Raw genomic sequence first — 20,960 nt, 5'->3', positions numbered from 1 at the left:
GACTATGGTTTGCCAATGTTGCATTTAATTCAGCGGACTTCTTACGGACAGACGTTCAGGTGTCCCATGCGTACACTTTCGGCACATCTATGTACAACTATTCTTCTCGCGTGGAAGACAATTTGTGTGTGCGTCTTGATGTCCTACCTTCAGCACGTCCCCCTTGGTGAAGCTGAGTTCATCGTTCTCCGTGGCGCGGAACGTGAACTGCGCCACCGCCTCCATGACGAGACCCCCGGCTCCAAGGCGATCGCTCACGCGCACTCTCACACGCACTCTCACACGCACTCTCACGCGCACACACCTCCGAGGAGAGCCCCCTCAGTCCCCCAGACACGCCGAAGCCTCCGGTGCAGAGTGAGCGAGGTGGAGGAGAGAAATCACAAAATACAACAGAGTGAGGCTCCGGCAAACGAAGTGAGAGAGAGGAATAGGAGAAGATAGTGCCTCAAAGAGAAGGACGAACTAATGAATGAGAAATCAAGCACGCAGGACAACCGAGAGAGAGAGACAGAGAGAGAGAGAGAGAGCTAGAGAGAGAGAGAGATTGAGAGAGCGAGAGCAGAGTGCTGTCTTGGTGGGCTCTGAGAGGCGGAAGACCACAACTGGCACTCAGCATCACACTGCCATGAGTAACACCTCCAGAGAGAGAGACACACACACACACACATAGAGGGAGAGACACAGAGAGGAGGAGAGAGAATGAGGTGCAGAGACTTACACACAGAGACAGAGAGTGGGTGGAGAAAGAGAGCCAGAGAGAGAGAGACACACACTCACACACACACACTCACACACACAGATCAGGGGGCAAAGGGAGTAGGAGGCTGTTCCTGTGTGTATATTTGTCCAAGGATTTGTGTGTGTGTGTGTGTGTGTGTGTGTGTGTGTGTGTGTGTGTGTGTGTGTGTGTGTGTGTGTGTGTGTGTGTGTGTGTGTGTGTGTGTGTGTGTGTGTGTGTGTGTGTTTGTGTGTGTGCAGGAAAGGGGAGGGTGGGGAGGAGGGGTGACCTGAGGACAAACTGTTGTTGCATCTTCTAGAAAACTTCCTGTTTCTAACAAAGACATTTCAGGTTGACTCCACTTAGAGGAGAGGCGATGGGAAAGAAGAGAAGAGGGGAGGCGTTGGGAAAGGAGGAGAGAAGAGGAAAGGAATTAAGGGAGATGGGATTGGAAAGGAGAGAAGAGAAGGGGACCAGGAAAAAGAGAGAAGGAGAAGAGAGGAAAGTAGAAGGACCATGAGGAGGGGAAGAGCAAAGAACAGAGGAGGGGAAAGATACTAATCAATCCGATATAATCGAATCAAATCAGATGATATGGCATAAGACTTCAATTATCCCTACATAACCTTTGACAAATGGTTTAAGTCGGCCATTAAGAAGAGGGGACAGAAGGTCGACGGGAGAAGCAAATCAGCTCAAACCATAACAGCATGACAAAACAGAAAGAAGAATGAACCGAGAAGAATGGAAAACAGAACAACAGGTGGTGCAGGAAGTGAGCGCTCAGCTGATCTCGTGTGAGTCAGAGCTAGACCCGAGAGCGGAGGACGAAGAAAAGAGGAAGAAAAATAGAGGGAGGGGGAGGAAGGGCAAGACTTTGCCTTCCAGCAGAAATCACGAAAGCCCAAATCAAACTCATCCTTAACTTAAGTCCAACTTGACCTTGACTATCTTTTAAACATGTCCTGAACATAAAGGTAGTATATGTAACGTTGACACAGAGCCCTTAAAATGGGTACTGCAGTTCAAGTTCACTATAGTAGAGAGTTGTGCCCCATGCCCCCTCTTCCCAAGGCTAGAAGCGCCCACTGTGTGATAATGTCATCGTTTGTAATGTCAAGCAAAGACAAGTCCTTAACTGTAAAGTGATCAGTATATGTTTGCAATTAATTTATTGTTTGCAAATGATCAGGATCTGAGCTGTTTCCATCGTTCTAATGCAGCTCCAAGACTTCAGGGTAGAAGGTCGGCTGGAATCAGATACAATCTCAGTGGATTCAGTTTGTTCACTTGCTTCCACAGCTGCAGCCAGTGGTGTTTTTGTGTCAAGTTATTTGCTGTATGGCCACCCGGAGAATACTGAATCAGCCAAAACGTAAAAACTAAAATGTTCTAAACCAGACTGGAAATACAAAGAAGAACATACTGGCTCATTGAGTGTTTCAACTTATGATGACACCTCTGATGACATATCATGGTAATTGTATGATTTAGTGGAGTCGAACTTGTCCTTATCTATGGTCGAAATCCTAATTGCCTCATACAGAAGCAGGCTCAGTCGACCCGAAACAGATCTCACGGCACAATTCACTCCCTAATAGCTGATAGGTGGCTTTGACATTTCCAACAAATGAAACTCAAATAATAGCTCTTAAATCTTACCCACAGCTCCTTCAACTAAAGTCAAATTGGATCTTAATGCCTTCAAATTTATGTGCAACTACCAAATCCCCCAAAATGGATTTTACATCAATCCTGATGAAGTGAAGACTAGAAACAACGTTTCCCTTCTAAACTCTGATGGTTCAGCATCCTCACATAGCTCACACACACACACACACACACACACACACACACACACACACACACACACACACACACACACACACACACACACACACACACACACACACACACACACAAAATAGTTGGTGTGACGGTGAATGCGAGGATGAAGCCAGTGTTGAGGATAGGTGTATTCAAAGATGTCTTTTTCTCTAAAGACCACAAGGTGCCATTTTAATTCTGCTTCTGTTTCCTTTAAACTTTGAACATGGTGAGAGTATTAGGACTTGACTCAATAGCTCGCGCATCCAGTTATTCCTCCCATTTTTTCCTCCCCTACCTAACACCTACATCACAATATTTTCTGCCTCACCTTGTTTCATGGCCTTTTTCGCTCTCGCCTCTTCTTTGCTGTTCACTTCCTTCCTGCCTTGCTTCCGGTTCCTTTCCTCTGTCGGTAATTCTCAGTCTATGTAACCACATGTAACTATTTAGTAACACCTCCAACCCCATGCACCTCTACTAAGGTTATGTGTCAGGGTGAACCGCAACACGTGGCCCATCATTTGATGTTCACTTGTGCATATCAACAGCTAAGCCATGTCAATGTTGCCTGGTCCAGAACCTCCGAGAGATGCTGCTTCGACAGATGTGGTTGCATTGGTTGTCATACAACAAATGCAATTAGCGGAGAGTCTTGACATCGATGGATCGATTAAGGGTTGAAGCACGGCCCCAGCCAGTGGGTCGGACCTGAGTCAGCATTTCCTAAACCACGGTTCCGGACCCAAAATGGAGGTGCAGTCTTTAGTTGGGGGTGGGTTGCGGCCATCCGAAGCACAGTAGACTCTGAGCCCTCCCGACTCTGTGATCCTTTGGTTTCATGGAGCATGTGGTGGTTGGGCCCTGACAAGGACACACTGAAATGGTCGTATTGGTCCCAAGATGAGAAAGTGCCCTTGATCTGAAGGGACGTGTTCACACTCAGGGTGGAACAACACCGGTTAATAATCAAGCTCTGGCAGACCATTGAACAGACCCACTGGGTCTTTCTGCAAAGAACTGGTGGTGGTGAGAAAGTATGGGTGTGTGTGTGTGTGTGTGTGTGTGTGTGTGTGTGTGTGTGTGTGTGTGTGTGTGTGTGTGTGTGTGTGTGTGTGTGTGTGTGTGTGTGTGTGTGTGTGTAGGGGTGGGAATGGGGGGATGTTTAACATGAGTAGTGGAGTAGGACAGAATGTTTAGACAAAACTCAATACAGATAAACTAGACACACACAAGACATCCATAACATGTTTTGAAGATATTGATACCCTCACACACACACACACACACACTAACACTCACGTACGCACGCACAAACACTTAACAATGTACTTCAGGGAAACAGTGGGATATTTCCAAAGAAATGAAAAGCATCAACCCAACAACAACCGAGCCATTGGCTTCATGTGATCAAGTCCATGCCAGTATGTGGAGGAAAGAATGATATCAGATATCGCACAAATATTATGGCGGATATGGCCTTCTGCAGCTCAATGCCTTGGACGTTCACACCCACACTGTTGGTGCTTTCCCTCCTTTATCAGACAACTGATGTGTTATGTGGGTTGAGCTCAATGGTGAAAAAGTAGTTTAACATAACTTTTAACCTGAATTCCCCTGCTTCTACTAATTTTAAATAGGGAGTATGATTCACAATTCACTGCAACTAAGAATACTATTGTAATATATTGAATGACTCAAACAACCTTTTTGACTCTTCTAAGAACAATTTTAGGGATTTTTTTCAATCAATGTTGGATGGTTCCGTCAACTGCAGAGGTTCCTGCCCCTTGCCCAAGTATGGTCATTGGACCACCGCCCTGCGGTGCCCTCACGCCGTGAACCTCCAGACTCCCGCAGGGAATGTTTCTCATGAGTGCCTTTTAAACGGTAGTGGAGCAGACTGCGGTGCTTAATGTTAATTGGTTTTAATCAGACTTCATTGTTAATCATAGGTCACCAACGGCGATAATTGCATATCAAAGGACAGACATGGCTTTGAGGACTCATATCAGGCGTTTCTCTCTTTCTCTCGTTGCTACAAATTGAGCCTCACCAGCCATAGGAAAGCGCAGTACTGCCCCCTTTTGACTTAAAGTGGCCTTGCATGGTGAGGGTTTGCCTGATCACTGAAGATCCACTTGTTTCTTCTTTACCATATTCTGTCATGGATAAATTATGAATAAATACATATATTAGGGGACTTTAATTTACATACAGCCCTGAAGATGTATAAAATCAATCACACGATCAAAGAGACCACATCTTGATGCAGATTACGTTTATACTTTTGAGGCAAACATAATGCATCAACATCAGCCCCGGAATTGAATAGCTGAAGTAGGAATTTATTCTTATATTTTGCCATTATAAAATTAAATTCCCATGAGCTTAAATCGTCTGACCAATTGCCATAGCCTAGAATTGTCCTAGTGAGACAGACAGACATGCAGATAGATGGACGGAAAGACGGAAAACCCATCTGACACAAGGCCATACAACAAAGATTATAACTGGTAAAGAAGGCTTCTATAATATCAAGTGTGTGCAAAGACAAAACGAAACCATTTCTACGTTCATATTTCTAACTTTAAACATAACTTTGTGTCACCTGCTATTGATATCTCTGATTGCTCTTTTTATGGCCGGGTGTACTTCCACCCCATTAACTGGATAAACTTGCCCTGGAAGTGTGTGAGAGAGCGGAGACCAGTGTCGTTACGCGGTTGCTTTCACACAAAACTGGGTGGAATGCTGTCCTGCAACGGACACACCTACAGAACAAAAAGTATGTGCCAGTCCATCCCTTGGTGTTCTAAAACAAATTGTCTGGGGTTCTGGCTAGTAATAGTTTGTAATGACAATGGCTCTCATTAAGAGAGATTCCACAAGTGGTATAACGTGTATAACCTGCATACATGAGAGAGAGAGAGAGAGAGAGAGAGAGAGAGAGAGAGAGAGAGAGAGAGAGAGAGAGAGAGAGAGAGAGAGAGAGAGAGAGAGAGAGAGAGAGAGAGAGAGAGAGAGAGACACACACACACACACACACACACACACACACACACACACACACACACACACACACACACACACACACACACACACACACACACACACACACGCTTGAGTTCAGCCACCCCCATATATAGGGGAATAAAAGGGGTTTGGGCTTCTGATTCATTGATGTATATAACATATCACATTGTATCCCTTCATAACACGACATTATTTTCCAACCATGGAAACCCCAATGCTAAGCAACCCCATTGTTCCATTCAGGATCCTCTCTCATCTACTTTCAAATGACTTTCAAAAATTAATATTCCTCTTACTCGATATAAAACTTAAATTGGCCGTGCATTTACACCTCACTCATTATGTCTATTCATGCGAATGTGTTCCTCATCGAGGAATGCGATGAGGAGACTTTTGTCCTCACGGCGAGTCGAGCCGCGTTGGTCACACCCTTCTCCGCCTGGCCCCCTCCCGAGAGGCTATGCCCGCCATGTTCTGGAGTCAGAGGCGCGCCGAGAAGCGCTACAGATACGTGTAGCTCGCTGTTGACGTTAGCATAGCTACATTCTGCTGCTACGCGGGGGCGCAACAAGCTCCTTTAACTCTCAATTCAAGTATTTTATCTAAACACCACATAGATACTCGCCCAAGGGGGTTATACCTATAAGAGACATAAGGACCCGTACACTAAGCCGAGAGAAATGGTAAGTTCAGGTATGCTGTAGCGATACCGCCGTTATTTCGTGTTTTTTTCCCCCCCGGGTTGTCGTCCAGCCTCCAGCTTCTGTCGGCGATGTCTCCGCGGACCGTATCGTCTCGTCGGGGCTAGGCTAGGCTAGGCTAAGTAGCCTAGCATGCTAGTTAGCTTACGCCTTAGCGTAGCTTTTAGCCTGCGCTACGAGTTGTTTGCACGGATCTCCCGACTCTCACGTCTTGATGATAACTTTTAGAACAACTTTTTTTTTCGACTCACTATCAGCCGTTGACCAACAGATGTGTTGCATCCCACTACGGAGTGCGAGAACACCCGAGGACCTCCAACATGCTAAAGTAACACACACGGCTAGCTAGCCCAGGGGAACTTTTCTTTAAAACCAAGTTTTTATCTCCAGCGAGCCATGGGCGGGTTGCATCCCCGGAGAGCTCGGTCTGGCTATAACACTGTGTGGGTCTGCGGTGCTAATCGGGCGGCTATTTCCCGAAAGACACGACGGGAAACGGTTGTGTTTTACGCTGAGTTTGTGATATTTTCCGAAGTTTGAGCCCTGGTACTATCGTACCTCGATAGTTTATTCGGTTATTCCACCGGCTGGCTGTACTTTATCTTCCCCTCTTCACTATATCACTGCAGTCAGCGAGCTACTGGTGCAGTGGCCCTAATACAGCAATACACGCTGATCGTTAAAACAATGGTTTGTGGTTTTATTTCAGTTTCTTCCATTTGGGAGGCTTGGTGCATATTAGCACGGTGGCTAGCGTTAGCCAGACGTTAGCATGTCTGTTTTGCATCAGACGGAGAGGGAGCCGTGATTTATTATTCGGCTGGTACCATGAGCGCTCCCAGTGTTGCGTTATTTTGCGGGCCCATGCTGTGTAATACCATGCCCATCATTATACGCTGGTTGTTGAGGATGGCAAAGTATTAGAACACATTTCCCACCAAATAGTAACTGTTTACTTAGGAATAGCTAGGGAGGTTTAAGCTAACGCAGACATGGTAGTACATTGGGGTTGCTATTTGGTAGTACATGTCCAGGTCAGTCACTGTGCCTGAGCCTAAACGTGGCCAGAGAGAAGGGCAGGGCTTTGTCCATTGTCAGGATGATCGGTCAGTCGCAGTGGGTGACAGATGCATTATCACCGTTCTCTCCTCCCGTTCCTCGGTCGCTTTGTCTCTATGGGCTGGGGAGGACAAAAGACTAGATGACGTGTCGATGGGGGGGGGGGGGGGGGGGGTTGTAGTAGTAATGTCCTCATTTCTCTCCTTGCGTTACGTGTGACGCCTTTGCTATGTTACGCATTCGTTAGCCAAACAGTCAACCGTGTGGTTTTGGTAACTACAGGGCCGTATCTGCAGAGAGTAACAAGTTCAATTTTTACCTCACCCCTTGAACGGTCTTGATACATATTTTAACAGTAAAGCACTTTGGGTGGGTAGACCTGGCTCGGTCACTTGGATGCTACTCCTCTACACTCACAAACACTCTCGGTTGCGCAACAGTTGTATCTGTAGATCAGTTTTACCCTTGCTGTGCAGAACTGGCAAGGTAGACCTGTTCTTCTACTTCTGACTTCCTAATGCTCTAATCAGTTTATCGGGACCATGCCAATATGCTCCCACACAAGCACAAATGCAGGAGATGGATTTTCCTTTGGACAGTGTTAGGCACCAGAGAGCTCAGCTCTCATGGAGTGAACATCAAGATACCACACAAACTAATAGAAAGAAGTGTAAACATTAATTGCGATCATGTGATTTTAAACAGTAACTTCACCCAGGTACAGAATAGGTCTTCTATTACCGCTTCTATAAATGTGAACCTAGAATTAAAGGTTTGATTTCATTCAAACACTCCCACCAGCTGTATTGTAGCACAATCCTAAGCCTCTGCTTGGCCTAAACCTGCTTCTTGTTGTCCCCAGTGGTCTTTTTAATTAGCATATTGCTTCTCTCCTCACTGAGCTCTTTGAATGTCTCTGTGTGACTGTTGTTAACCGTGGAAGCTGTCTGAATTAATATATTGGTCTAATCTAGGGTTTGCCGGAATTCCCTCATGGGATTAATAGTTTTAGTCGTATCTATAATGCCATGATAGTGTATTTTTGATAGTAACTAAAGTAGTCTGGATGGGGAAAGAATCAATTGCTTTCAGTGTGTGAAGACGTATTGTGACCGGAGTATTCAGAGGCTTGCATGACACCTGATTATGTCTTCAGCTGGTAACCCGTCACCGACTGACATGGGTGGGAAACATGGAACGCCTTTAGAATTCCATGAAATTCCAAAGCGGCTTAGTTTGGTTCTTCCAACGCCATAACCATGTCATTCAACACGTTTTAGTAATGGGGTTTCCTTTGAACAATTGCGCTGTTCAAGTGAGCAGGAACAAACTCATCAGCTAATAAAGTTCCAAAACAACTGGTGATTTCATTCATAGGCGTGGTAAGGGGAGAAAAAACAAGCTATGGTTGCTTTGGCTTTGCACGGTCTGTCAGCATACGTTTGCGTGCGTGTGTGTAAAGACTTGCGCAATTGCTGAATGAATGGACCGGGTTGAGAAATCGTATTCTCGATAGTACATGATTCATGTGCATGGCTTCATGATGAGGCGTGTGTCTGATCTCTCTTTTCTGTCACACATAAACACAAACGCACAGATCCTGCTCTGTGTTTCTGAGGCCTTGGGAGTTTAGTGATTCTACCAAATCAGAGAAGGCAGAGAAGGGGAGAGTGAAAGGGAGAAGAGGAGGGGTGTTCCGGAAAGGAGGTGAGCGGAGGAGGGAGGGAGGGGGGGAGGCCAGCGGACAGACTCTCCTCTCTTCTTCCTGTCTGTGGTGGGTGAATCGGTGATTATAGCAGCAGATGTGTCATTAGGTCTGGCTTGTATTCATGTTGGGGGGGGGGGGGGGGGGGATTCTCTGGCGTTAAGTGAATTTACGGGATCTGCCAAGTTTTTTTCTTACCCCCCCACCCCCTTTCCTCACCCTTTGACGGCCCAAAATCCAGCTGCAACTCCCCGCCGCACCAACGTTCCTGCAGGTGAACACATGCACCTGCACGCTCTTCCAAGCGGTGGGCAAGCGCTGGGAAAGTGTCCTCGCTTGGGCGCCCAACCCTGGTTGGGGAAAGTGCTCGTTCCCAGGCGTGTGTGTGCTTGTTCCCAGGCGTGTGTGTGCTCGTTCCCAGGCGTGTGTGTGCTTGCAGGGCGCCTGGTGTTATAAACCATTACCATGCATTGGAAAAGGAATCCCAGCTTCTATGAAGGGAGCCTAAGAGCATGAGTGCATGCATACCGGTCTGAGAGTCAACCCGGTGGGTTGACTTATCAGCGGCTGTTAAGCAGCCAATGGGTGTGCACTGTTTTGGTTAGGTGAAGGCTACAGGATGCTCGGTGAGATCTTTCTTAACAGTTCATGTATATGAGGCCATCAGCACACAGGTGGTCCCGGCAGATCAGCCTTTTGTTCATTCGGCAGTCACCACTGTGTGTTTCTTCACTGCTGCGGAAATGGGCGCATCAGCCCATGTTCACATCGAGGAAGCAGATTTATTTTGTAATGTCTCTGGTGGAAGAGAAATGAAGACCAACGCATGAAATAGCTGGGAAGGGCGATTCTCTTGGCACACACGTCTTGCCTAAGGTCAGGGATGTTGCATTGTAATTGCAATAGCATGGGTGCTGACAGTGAGCTGAGCTGTTTTTTTTTAAGCAGTTTTAGCTGGTCATCACATTACGCCAGCTCTCAATGTGACACAATAAGGATTTGCATGAATAAGCTTGATTTCAGAAATATTTTGATACCATGAACAGTATTTGTGCACTTGTCTTTTGGACCGGCTACGCAAGTAGCGTTGTGAATAAATCTCAAGCGGTAAAATGTCATCTCACTGAAAAACATCGGGCTGATGAAGATTGAACAGAGGAGTGGTTCATCGCTTAATTGGTCAAATCCAATTTAAGCTCCAATTAAGCTCATCGCTTAATTGGTCAAATCCAGGAAGTGACATGGATCCAGTGCTTCCCACTGATTATGTTTACCGAGTTAACCCCCCTTCCCCCACCATATAAGGTCAATATCCGCTGGCCTGTTCTCCGAGCGTCTGTCTCCGAAGGCCACCCAGCCAGCGTGCTTCATCACCTGGCTCTCTGTCATCGTGGTGGGGCGTGGCATTGCCACACACACCCTGCCTTGTAATTTACAGTCAAGGCAACAGGGTGCAATAAACCTAGGGGAGGGGTGAAATATGGCTTCTCTGTCACGTCGGTGTGGATCCGTCTTTCAAAATATACGCAAGTCTCACCCACCCACCCCATTTGATCTGTCTACTTCAATGTTGACCGATTCCAAGGTAGCAACCATGATGGCCACAGCACATGCATTAGTGAGTGTTCCTGCTAGGCTTGGGCTGTATCAATGTTTTCATACCTTCCTGACATTTCACAGAGGTATACTGTTTATGACGGTATGTGTGAAAATAAATAATAATTTAGAAAAAACTAAAGCTGAGCTCTTGGTGATAGAAGTCATGTAGCATGTATGGCCTTGTATAGCCTACAATGCAGTGGGTCTAATATGCAATTTGCAAACTTCCAAGTCTCGCTCGGTTTAAATACTTATGGGGCGACACGGCCTGGATACTTTTCTCAAAAGTGATTTTAATCTATTGTGGATGTGAACGTGAGAGGTATATGAGTTAATAGTGTTTTATTCAGGGTTTTTAGGGCAGGGTCCTTTTGTAATTCGCCTCTTGTGTAGAAATATTGAACAATATTTTTATTTCACGTGTAGGTGAAACACATCAGCTGGTTACTCTTTTTAGATTTTCAAAGCAAATTTCTCTCAAAGCTAAAACTGGATATCATGACTTCAGCTAGGCTACACCTCAGACCCTGTCTGAATGAATGAACTGGTTACATTTATCTTGAGTGAACTCAGAGCGAGAGATCAGAAACTTGATGTTGATGTAGTTGAGAAGGTGTGAAATATAAAAAATGAAAGGAATTCCCCTCGAAGAAAGAACTTTCGTTTGGTTTCCTATTTCCTCACCGTGTACAGATAACAACCGGGAAGTGTTGCACATTTACCACCCTTATCGATCCGTCAGTCTCACGGTGTTGTTTCTGTGATTTCAGGTGATGGCGTGGGCGTGTGTGCCGTCCGCTTTCCGATTGTGGAGATGGTTCTAACCGCCACCGTTCTGGTATACAGAGGCTTGTCGCGCTGGCCTTGAGAAGTCCCATAAACACACAGCACACACTGCCAGATACGACCAGATAGCCGTGGGAACGGTCACAGGCGTACAGGACGGGCTGCCCTACGTACTCGCAGAGGTTCACACACGCAAACAAACAATCATACCCCGTGTGTGCGCCTGTTTGCAGGAGACTCCCTCTAAAGCGATTCCCCCCCCCTCCATCCCATCCCCCAAAACGTCCTTCCGTCTGGGTGAGAGTCCCCCAACGATTTCCTCTTGATATTTTACCCGCCAACTTCCACCATCTCTCGGTCAACCGCCAACATGCCGAGCTCCACCATCCGCCGGCAGATGAAGAACATGGTGAACAACTACTCGGACGCGGAGAAGAAGGTGCGCGAGTCCACGTCCAACGACCCGTGGGGACCCTCGTCGTCGCTGATGTCGGAGATCGCCGACCTCACGTACAACGTGGTGGCCTTCAGCGAGATCATGAGCATGATCTGGCGGCGGCTCAACGACCACGGGAAGAACTGGCGGCACGTGTACAAGGCGCTGACGCTGCTGGACTACCTGGTGAAGACGGGCTCGGAGCGGGTGGCGCTGCAGTGCAAGGAGAACATCTTCGCCATCCAGACGCTCAAGGACTTCCAGTACGTGGACCGCGACGGCAAGGACCAGGGCATCAACGTGCGGGAGAAGAGCAAGCAGCTGGTGGTGCTGCTGAAGGACGAGGAGCGGCTCAAGGGCGAGAGGTGGGGGCGTTGGCTGTGGAGGGTCGGCCAATGGGTGCCGTGGGGGTGGGAGTGTGCGGGGGGGTGTGTGTGAGAGAGAGAGAGCGTTCTTAGAGAGTGTTCTTAGGGACCGGATGGAGAAGAGTTTTTGTATTCCATGTTATATTTTCAGAAAATTACATTTATTTTACAGCTTTTTAAATTTTAGGATACATTATACCTATACTGATTTTTATTTTGGTACAATTTGCCTTCGGCACGACAGCAGTTGTATAATTTTGTCAGATAAACACCTGGCATATATTGTTCCGTCTTAAATTGCAACGGAAAAATAAACTCTTTAACACCTGTACTTCCACGGGCTCACAGGACCCACCTGGCTCTAGCCCTGCTCCTCATCGCTAACCCGTCTCACCCCTCACCCGTCTCACCCCTCAGGTCCCAGGCCCTGAAGACCAAGGAGCGCATGGCGCAGGTGTCGACCGGGGGCTCCCAGGTGGGCTTCGGCCGAGGCTCCTCCCAGCCCAACCTCTCCACCTCCTACAGCGAGGAGTACGGCCGCTCGGAGGGCTCCCCGGCCTCCTACCATGGCTGTGAGTAGCATCTGATTGGATGAAGAAGCTAACTCTCGCATCTGATGGGCTGTAAACAACCAGTATTCTGTGCTGGAGAAATAAACCCTGGCATCTGATTGGCTGTAGACCATCAGCTTTCCGTGCCGGAGAATCTGATCGTAGCATCTTATTGGCTGTAGAATTCCCTGCCAGAGAAACTAACCCTTGCATCTGATTCACTGTTGCCTTCCATCATTTCGTGCTGGACTATCAAACCTTACATCTGATTGGAAGTTGACCGCCAGCATTCAGTGCTGGAAAAATAAAACTTCCATCTGATTGTCGGTTGCCAGACATTGTACTGTGCTGCAGAAATGATCCAACTCACTGGCATGATACATTATTGTGAACACAGGCACGCACACACACACACACATACACACTATCTATTCTTTACTCGCATTCCCAGTCTTGCCAGTATCCGGAAGCCTTCCCAGACCCTTAACATCGCTCGGTCTCTGGCTTGCAGCACAGGGGTTACTGGGGTTGCATTCTTAAGCTAAGACGAGCCATACATACGCACGCACACACAGAAGAAACAAAACTACTAGGCCCTTATCCCCTTTGTCTTTACAACTGAGGCTTCAGATGCTTTTAAATGTGGAGAGAACCAGTTCTATGGACCCACAATCAGTGCATAAACCAGAAACTTGCACAACGTAAGAGTTAGGGGGGATGTTCACCAACTTCTTTGTGTCTCTCTCTCTGTGGGTCGCTTTACCAAACCACCAGGGCCTCATCCTAGAGACGATGAAAAGGAATCTCAAACAGAGCAGGGGACAGGAGGAGGGGAGAGGGGAGAGGAGTCTAAGGGAACGACCGTTTAGAGTTTGGGTGGAGGCCGGGAGGAAGTGAAATGAGGAACAGCGCAGGGAAAATGGAGGGGGTGTTGAAATGAAAGCAAAGAACCCAGCCATTATTTTCCTTTCCACTCACACAGAGACCCGGCGACCTCTGCCACACAGCATGGGGTGATGGGGGGGGGGGGGGGGGGGGGGCATGCAGGGTGTTTGTTGGTGTTTACTTGTGCATGAATTTGCCCGCTCTTTTTTTGGTGGGTTATTTCCTGCCTGTTTTGTCTGTTTTTGCAGGACTACAAATGCATGTCTTCACTGGAATGTGTCAGTCTCCTGTGTGTGTGTGTGTGTGTGTGTGTGTGTGTGTGTGTGTGTGTGTGTGTGTGTGTGTGTGTGTGTGTGTGTGTGTGTGTGTGTGTGTGTGTGTGTGTGTGTGTGTGTGTGTGTGTGTGTTGTGTCACATTCCAGCGCATGAAACACTGTCTGTGGTCGGACGTCCTGGCCAGCTGAGTCATCAGTTGTGATAACGGAAGGGAAGTTGGCCTGACAATTTGGTTGGTGCTGGGGGGGGGGCGGGATTGAAGCCCCACATCAAGGGTGATTTTTAAATTTAGCCTCTCTCAATAATGCTCCTTGTTCCAATCCAGCAATTTCTTACTCGTTTCAGTGTAACAATAATGTAGACATACATCAAAATATATCTTGTTTTGTAAGGATAGGTTGTGAAAGTATCTTGGGAATTAAAGATTTGACCCCCAGCCACCGAGTGTGGCTGGTGTGGACCTGTGTGGACATAGTTAAGTTAGTAAAGGCCACGTCATCCACATAGTTCTGAATACAGAAAGCTAGATAGATCTACACCAGTTGGGTGTAGATCCACAGATCCTTCTCCACAGAGTTTGGGCGGAAGGTCTTAAGATCTGTGTTGTGCCCACACCTCTCTCTCTCTCCTGGCCCCACGCGGGGACAACCAAAGCAAAGGGTTTGGGGATTAGATGTCCGTTTGAAATATATGTTGAGCCAACGGTCGAACCATGGAAACAAGACATTCTAACTCAACCCCAGACGACTTTGCATTCGGGTAAAAAGTAACTAGTCAAGGTGAACAGCGACTTGGTAATGTTAGTAGTTTAGTAATGGGTATGGTTGTTATGACGCTAGATGCGAGTTTCATCATATATGATAGCATGTTCCAACAACAGCCTACATTTTGTATTGTTTGGGGATGCTTTGCACGCTGTTTGTGCTACAAGGCCATTACGGGCAGCGGCAGTAATCAATGTTTTGGCTCTGCAGCTCCAAAGCACCAACACCAGTGTTGTTGCAAGAAATTCCAGCTTTGTAGCCAAGTGAGGGGGCAAGCGGGGTTTACAATTTCCAGAGGTTGAAAATAACTTATTGTGTGTGTGTGTGTGTGTATCCTGCACACTAATGGTGGCTTGTATGGGCAAATGCGACGGCATTTGTCCACCTGTCAGTTCTGTTATTTGGCCAGGCGGATGTATTATGAAGAAACAACCCATTAGTAGGTTTTTCTTAAAAAATACCATTCAAGTGAACTCAAAACTGCAGCCTAGAACACTTAAGAATTGTAAGTTAATCCTGTGTGTGTGGATGGGGGAAGTATTTGAACGGCTTGAGTCATTCTTATTGAATAATTCATTTGACCTCTTTTAAAACAACATATACTTCACTGCAGCCGGTTTTAAAAAGATTGCTGTTTCAAATGGAGTATGTGTACCAAAACCTGGGACACCCAGCTGCTTTGGTTAACCTGTTGATAACCCTGCCTCCCTCTTCTCAGAAACGCGTCCATGTGGTTGAATTGACGACTCGCACACCAGTTTGACCTGACCTAGTTGCATCTGCAAAATCTGACAGGACTCGATCTCGGAACTTCAGAATTTGCTGATGCCTCCACCTTTTAAGTGATTGCGCTGAAAAAATTGAGAATACTGTTGCAGTTTTCCTTTTCATGACAAGTCGGCAGCATTCAATTTGAGACGAACAGGCGAAGGCAGTGAGTGCTGAAAAGTATTGTCACTTTTGACTGCCAAAAAGAAACCGTGTCCCAGGCCCGATGTGGTCATAGAGCCTCTGTCCTATTACTCACCCCCCTCTTCGGGGGTCTAAATATACCCTGACACTGTCGTAATGAGTACAGCCCAGCAGAGCTCTCAAACCCATAAGGCTAAATCTCATTTTCATCTACTAGTGACATCTTCCTTTCACGCAACTGAACCAGACAAAGGCCTTTCCAGTGGCACAATGTTCACCAGGGCCGGTCTGGGCATGTCCTAAAGATAGCATCGTCGCCCTTCTTTTTACGATGGGAGTCTCTCCTCAGTCTCCTGTCTTCAGGGTCACATTAAGACAGTCAGCACGGGGCCCCCTTCGTCACGGCTGCAGTGAAAGGAGGGATACATCGGAGGGGAGAGGGAGAGGAGAACATTTGAGGAGATGCCCCCATACAGATAGTATTCATGAGAGAGGGAGCCCGTGTGTTTGCCCCCGGCCGCTCTCCTCCGTTCACTCAGAGCGAGGAGATCGAAGAGTGCCGGAGAGAAGGCCAAGCAGATTAAATGGAGCTCATGGCTCCATCATCGTCGTCTGAAGACTGCAACTCGAGCTCCAGCCTGGGTTCCCCTCATTCATTTGAGACCCTTATCTGGGCCTTCAGCACTTCCTGACGGAAAGATTGTAATGGAGTCCTATTGCAGGCCTAGTTTCGGGACAGAGCTTTCAGGGTGGCTGCAGCTCTCTGAACCCCTCAGATCCATATTGCCATGTCCACTGAGCTGTAAAAAGTGGCTGAGAACACATTTGACTTGACAAATCAAAGATTATTATGAAGGGCCTTTATGGACCTTTTGATGGCTCCAAATGTGTTTCTTTACTATATCTGATGCCTTTGCTTCTGGGTGTAGCAGTCACTGTTTGGTGAGGCTGGCTCACAGTCTGTGAGTGGCTCACATAACGGTCACTGTTTGGTGAGGCTGGCTCACAGTCTGTGAGTGGCTCACATAACGGTCCCTGTTCAGTGAGTGTTGCTCACAGATTGTGTTCAGAGTGTTGTCACACACTTTTTGAAGAGGAAGGAAACCTAAGGGTGGTGTGGTGAGGGTGTGAAATGGTTTTTATTTCCTGTGTGTGTGTGTGTGTGTGTGTGTGTGTGTGTGTGTGTGTGTGTGTGTGTGTGTGTGTGTGTGTGTGTGTGTGTGTGTGTGTGTGTGTGTGTGTGTGTGTGTGTGTGTGTCAGCCTCATGGCGTCTCGTCATCCAGCACACAATGCTTTACACTCTGTCCCATACCACCAGTGCACTCAAACACACACACACGCACACACTGGCTGCAGCTACGTCACGTAGCATCCCGTAATTGCTAATATTCCATGTATTATTTACACGTAGCCCTGTGAGGCATAGATTCCAGCCAGTGAATGTGTGTGTTGAATTTGTGTCTTTCTCTCCGTGTGTGTGTGTGTGTGTGTGTGTGTGTATGTGTGTGTGTGTATGTTGTAGCTACGTCTCCCAATGCTGGCTCTGAGTTGGAGCAGGCCCGGCCTCAGACCAGCGGAGAGGAGGAGCTGCAGTTGCAGCTGGCCCTGGCCATGAGCCGCGAGGCTGCAGAGCAGGTACACGCACAAAGACACACACACTCACACACACACTCAAACACACACGTGCAAATGCACTCGCACGCACACAGGCATACACACATAGGAAAACTCCCTCACACACGCAGACACGCATACGGGCACAATCCCTCACACACACACACACACGTACATGCGGGCACACAAACAGGCACACGCAAATGCACAACACACAGGCACACTTGCCAAACACACGTCGGCCCCTTACTCTGCCAGGATCGTAAATGAGAGCATGTCATTTATAAGGGCTGGAAATATGATTCCTAATCTCTGTTGTTTGGGTTCTCTGGACTAAAGACAACGGGGCTGAAATGCCGCAGCAGTAGTTTCTGAACTTAACGCTTTGGAAACAATTATGAGAGTAATGAGACTTGTTGCTCCACCCCAACATAATGTGAGTGAAAAATAATTTAGTACAAATACTGTCAATGAAGATCTTTCCTTGCCATTGAATTGAAAGCCGTGCTCAAATGCCAGATCAGCAACATTCTCACTCTGACTCTGCATTATACACCATAAAGAGGCTTTATCATTGGCATCACTTTACATTTTATTTAATCATTCGTTGCCCGTGTCTTTGGTCAGGGGCTACCCTTACGGCTGCCCTGTCTGGGAAGGAGCCGGTGGATCTGAAATGGCGGCCGTGCTTAACAATCAAGCTCTTTTCCTCCCCCGGTGTGAGCAGGAAGATCGTGTGCGGCGGGGAGACGACCTCAGACTACAGATGGCCCTGGAGGAGAGCAAGAAGGGCGGCCCGGGCTCCGGAAAGCTCGCCAAGAAGAAGAGAGAGGTGACACGCTCATGCTAACGCTGCCTAGCATGCTCTTGGCGTGTTGTGCCAGCAAGATGCCGGCTAAAGCCGTAGCCCGCTGCCCACGTGGACACGGCAGAGATTCAAAAGTCTGTGTGTGCGTGGGGGGAATAGTAGTGGATCCACACACACGTTCACATGTGTGTAGTCGGGGTTAATGGAGTCAGATTTTCCCTTTCTGCGTCCGGGTGTCCCGAAATAGCCAAGTCTCTTCCCATTCCCATATTGTGTCTGACTCGTGTCTGCTCTCTGTAGCTGGAATGTACAGTAACTGGCAGAGGGTGGACTAGTTTCCAAGCATTGCTATGCAGCGTGAGTCCTTCTATGTATAGTGTAGGGCCAGACGATATGGAACAAATGTATCATCACGGTAATTATTTGGGAACTGTACATGACAGATTAATATCACGCTATGCTTATGAATTCAAAATACCATTCTATACATTCTAACCGAGGGACATTACATTGACGTATATGGGAATTTAAAGTATAGTATCAGACTAAAAGTAGTGTTCCTTCCTCACTGATATTTCTCACTGATATTTCAATCGTAACTAATTCATACAATAAAACCTGGTATCAGGATATGTTACATCTTCATTTGATGAAGATACAATGCCAGTCAAAGACGATAAAGGATAATATACAAATATTGCCCAGACCTAGTAAAAAATAAAAAAGGAAAGGAAATTAAAATGACACAAGCCAGATCTATTGTAAACATGTTGAGACAGTGGGGACACTGACAGCCGGGTTGGCAGCTTTTCAAAGTGAACAGTGCAGTTAAATGATGTGCCTTGTTCCCTTATCATTACTTTCCACACACAATCTTTCCAGCAATCTCTAGTGTTAGGAAATGGAAGAGGCCTAAGCTCCTCAGACGCCTACGGATGCTGTTACTGGTGCTGTTACGGTGCAGCTACCATGTGAGCCGGCAGGCTGCCATCTCTTGTATCGTAGAGCAGCGAACCGTGCACGGACAACTCGGAACGAGTCTTTGGGCAAAGGTGCTTGCGCGCCAGGCCAGAGACACGTGACCAATCAGTACCCTTAAGCCAACGTTTTTGAACCCATGTGTAATTGCAGATTATGCATTTCACTCACTAACTACTAGGGGTGTGACGATACACTCAGCTCACGAGACGAGACACGATATTTGGTTCACGAGAACGAGACGAGATTTTAAGAAAACTACAATGACAAAATATATGACTGGACCAACAGACTTTTATTTAACCGAGTTGCACATGCATTTTGAAATGTTTTATTATAGCTCTTTACATGCATGAAACTAAAACTACAATTTATAAAAGTTGAAGTAAAATTTTTCAACTGCAAACAATATTATGTGCGAAACCAAATCAAAGTTCTACTCCGTCAATACAGAGTGCAAATAGTGCAAACAGAGTCTGACCAAGTATGCCACTGACAACTTGGTATTGTCCGTGTCTTATCAGTCACTCTACTGCCATTCATCATTTCCGCCGGGTACCCAAAATGCTGCCAAACAAATGATTTAAAAGTGGCGGGGGCATCTTCGACGGTAATACGGGTATATTCCAACGTCATTCTGGCTGCCTATGGCTGCTTCCCCTGCTTCCCCTCCTACTCCTCTTCTTCTTCTTTTCCTTCTCTTTCGTTAGGTTCTGGCAGACTAGACGTAGCAAAGGCGCATTACTGCCCCTGCAGGCCACAAATAGAAGTTTGGACAGCTCACAAATCTCACGAGACAGATTTTTAACGCGACGGGTAATATCGTCGAGTTTAATCTCGCGAGATCTCGTGGCACGAGATCTCGTCACACCCCTACTAACTACATTATTTACTTTGCTCATTTAAAATCAGAGTCAGTTTGGACGGTCTTCTGATGTGGGGAGTGGTGGGCGCCCTCTAGTGGTCAGCCTCCACTGGGGGACATGGTAGGTGGGCGGTGGACTAATGCTATGGCTCTCTCTCTCTCTCTCTCTGTCTGCCTCTCCTGCTGGTTCTCCAGCCCCAGTCTTCCCTGATGGATCTGATGAATGTCCCGGAGCCGGGGGCAGGTGCAGGTGCAGGTGCTGGTGCCGGGGCCGGGGCCGACCCCTGGAGGGCCGGGGCCGCTGCTGCTGCTGCTCCTGCGACGGACCCCTGGCAGTCATCATATGGTACACACTGCTGTCTGTCTGTCTGTCGGCCTTCTGTCTGTCTGTCGGCCTTCTGTCTGTCTGTCGGCCTTCTGTCTGTCTGTCGGCCTTCTGTCTGTCTGTCGGCCTTCTGTCTGTCTGTCTGTCTGTCGGCCTTCTGTCTGTCTGTCGGCCTTCTGTCTGTCTGTCGGCCTTCTGTCTGTCTGTCTGTCTGTCGGCCTTCGGTCTGTCTGTCGGCCTTGTGTCGGTCTGTCTGTCTGTCGGCCTTGTGTCGGTCTGTCGGCCTAAGTCTGTGCGTCGTCTTGAGTCCAACGCCCCCACCACTAGACTGTCCTGCATGTGTGTTGAGGTATCCACAGGTTTGTACAAGCCGCTCCTTCACCAGCAGGTAGAAAATGTGGACAGGCTGATGTTCCCAGCCTGCCTGTTGATGACTGTCCCCTACCTGTTCCTTAACGACTTGTGTCTGAACTGTACTCTTGTCTCATCGGGTCTTCTCAAAGATTTGAGAAGTAAACAGCAGAAACTAGAGCTTGTCGTAGGATACTAGGAATGCTGCTTAGCCTGCCCAGTTGCATTGCACAGAGCTGTGTGTTCAGAAAGATATTTGCTAGGCGAGAGAGGTCCACGTATGGAACAAACCATGAGAGGAACTCAAACAGGTTTATTTTAAGTTGCCAGGTGCCAACGAGGAAGTGGTTCATTATTGCTGGTAATTTCCCCTGGTGAAATGCTTTACTCATTTC

The 20,960-nt window shown here is 47.4% G+C and overlaps 2 protein-coding genes across 7 annotated transcripts in view; one reads left to right on the top strand and one right to left on the bottom strand.

The window, feature by feature from the left end:
* Nucleotides 1-693, bottom strand: part of grapa (GRB2 related adaptor protein a) — a 20,777-nt gene extending 20,084 nt beyond the window's left edge. The window contains exon 1 of the mRNA XM_056575778.1: nt 148-693. Coding sequence (XP_056431753.1) covers nt 148-225 — 78 coding nt within the window. The 5' untranslated portion in view covers nt 226-693. The remainder of the gene's footprint in view (nt 1-147) is intronic.
* The window catches only part of epn2 (epsin 2), a 65,941-nt gene that overhangs the window by 39,628 nt on the left and 5,353 nt on the right, over nt 1-20,960 (top strand). For 3 of the 6 annotated variants that reach the window (XM_056575464.1, XM_056575458.1, XM_056575426.1), the window contains exons 1-6: nt 6,035-6,267; nt 11,419-12,235; nt 12,653-12,807; nt 17,147-17,259; nt 17,966-18,070; nt 20,085-20,235. In XM_056575464.1, coding sequence (XP_056431439.1) covers nt 11,805-12,235; nt 12,653-12,807; nt 17,147-17,259; nt 17,966-18,070; nt 20,085-20,235 — 955 coding nt within the window. In that variant the 5' untranslated portion in view covers nt 6,035-6,267; nt 11,419-11,804. Of the gene's footprint in view, nt 1-6,034; nt 6,278-11,418; nt 12,236-12,652; nt 12,808-17,146; nt 17,260-17,965; nt 18,071-20,084; nt 20,236-20,960 lie in introns of those variants that run through there. The other 3 variants (XM_056575441.1, XM_056575450.1, XM_056575434.1) reach the window with 2 other exon arrangements.

The sequence above is a fragment of the Gadus chalcogrammus genome, chromosome 2 (genome assembly GCF_026213295.1).
Source record: "Gadus chalcogrammus isolate NIFS_2021 chromosome 2, NIFS_Gcha_1.0, whole genome shotgun sequence".
Taxonomy (NCBI): Eukaryota; Metazoa; Chordata; class Actinopteri; order Gadiformes; family Gadidae; genus Gadus; species Gadus chalcogrammus.
This window is presented reverse-complemented; position numbering and strand designations above follow the sequence as displayed.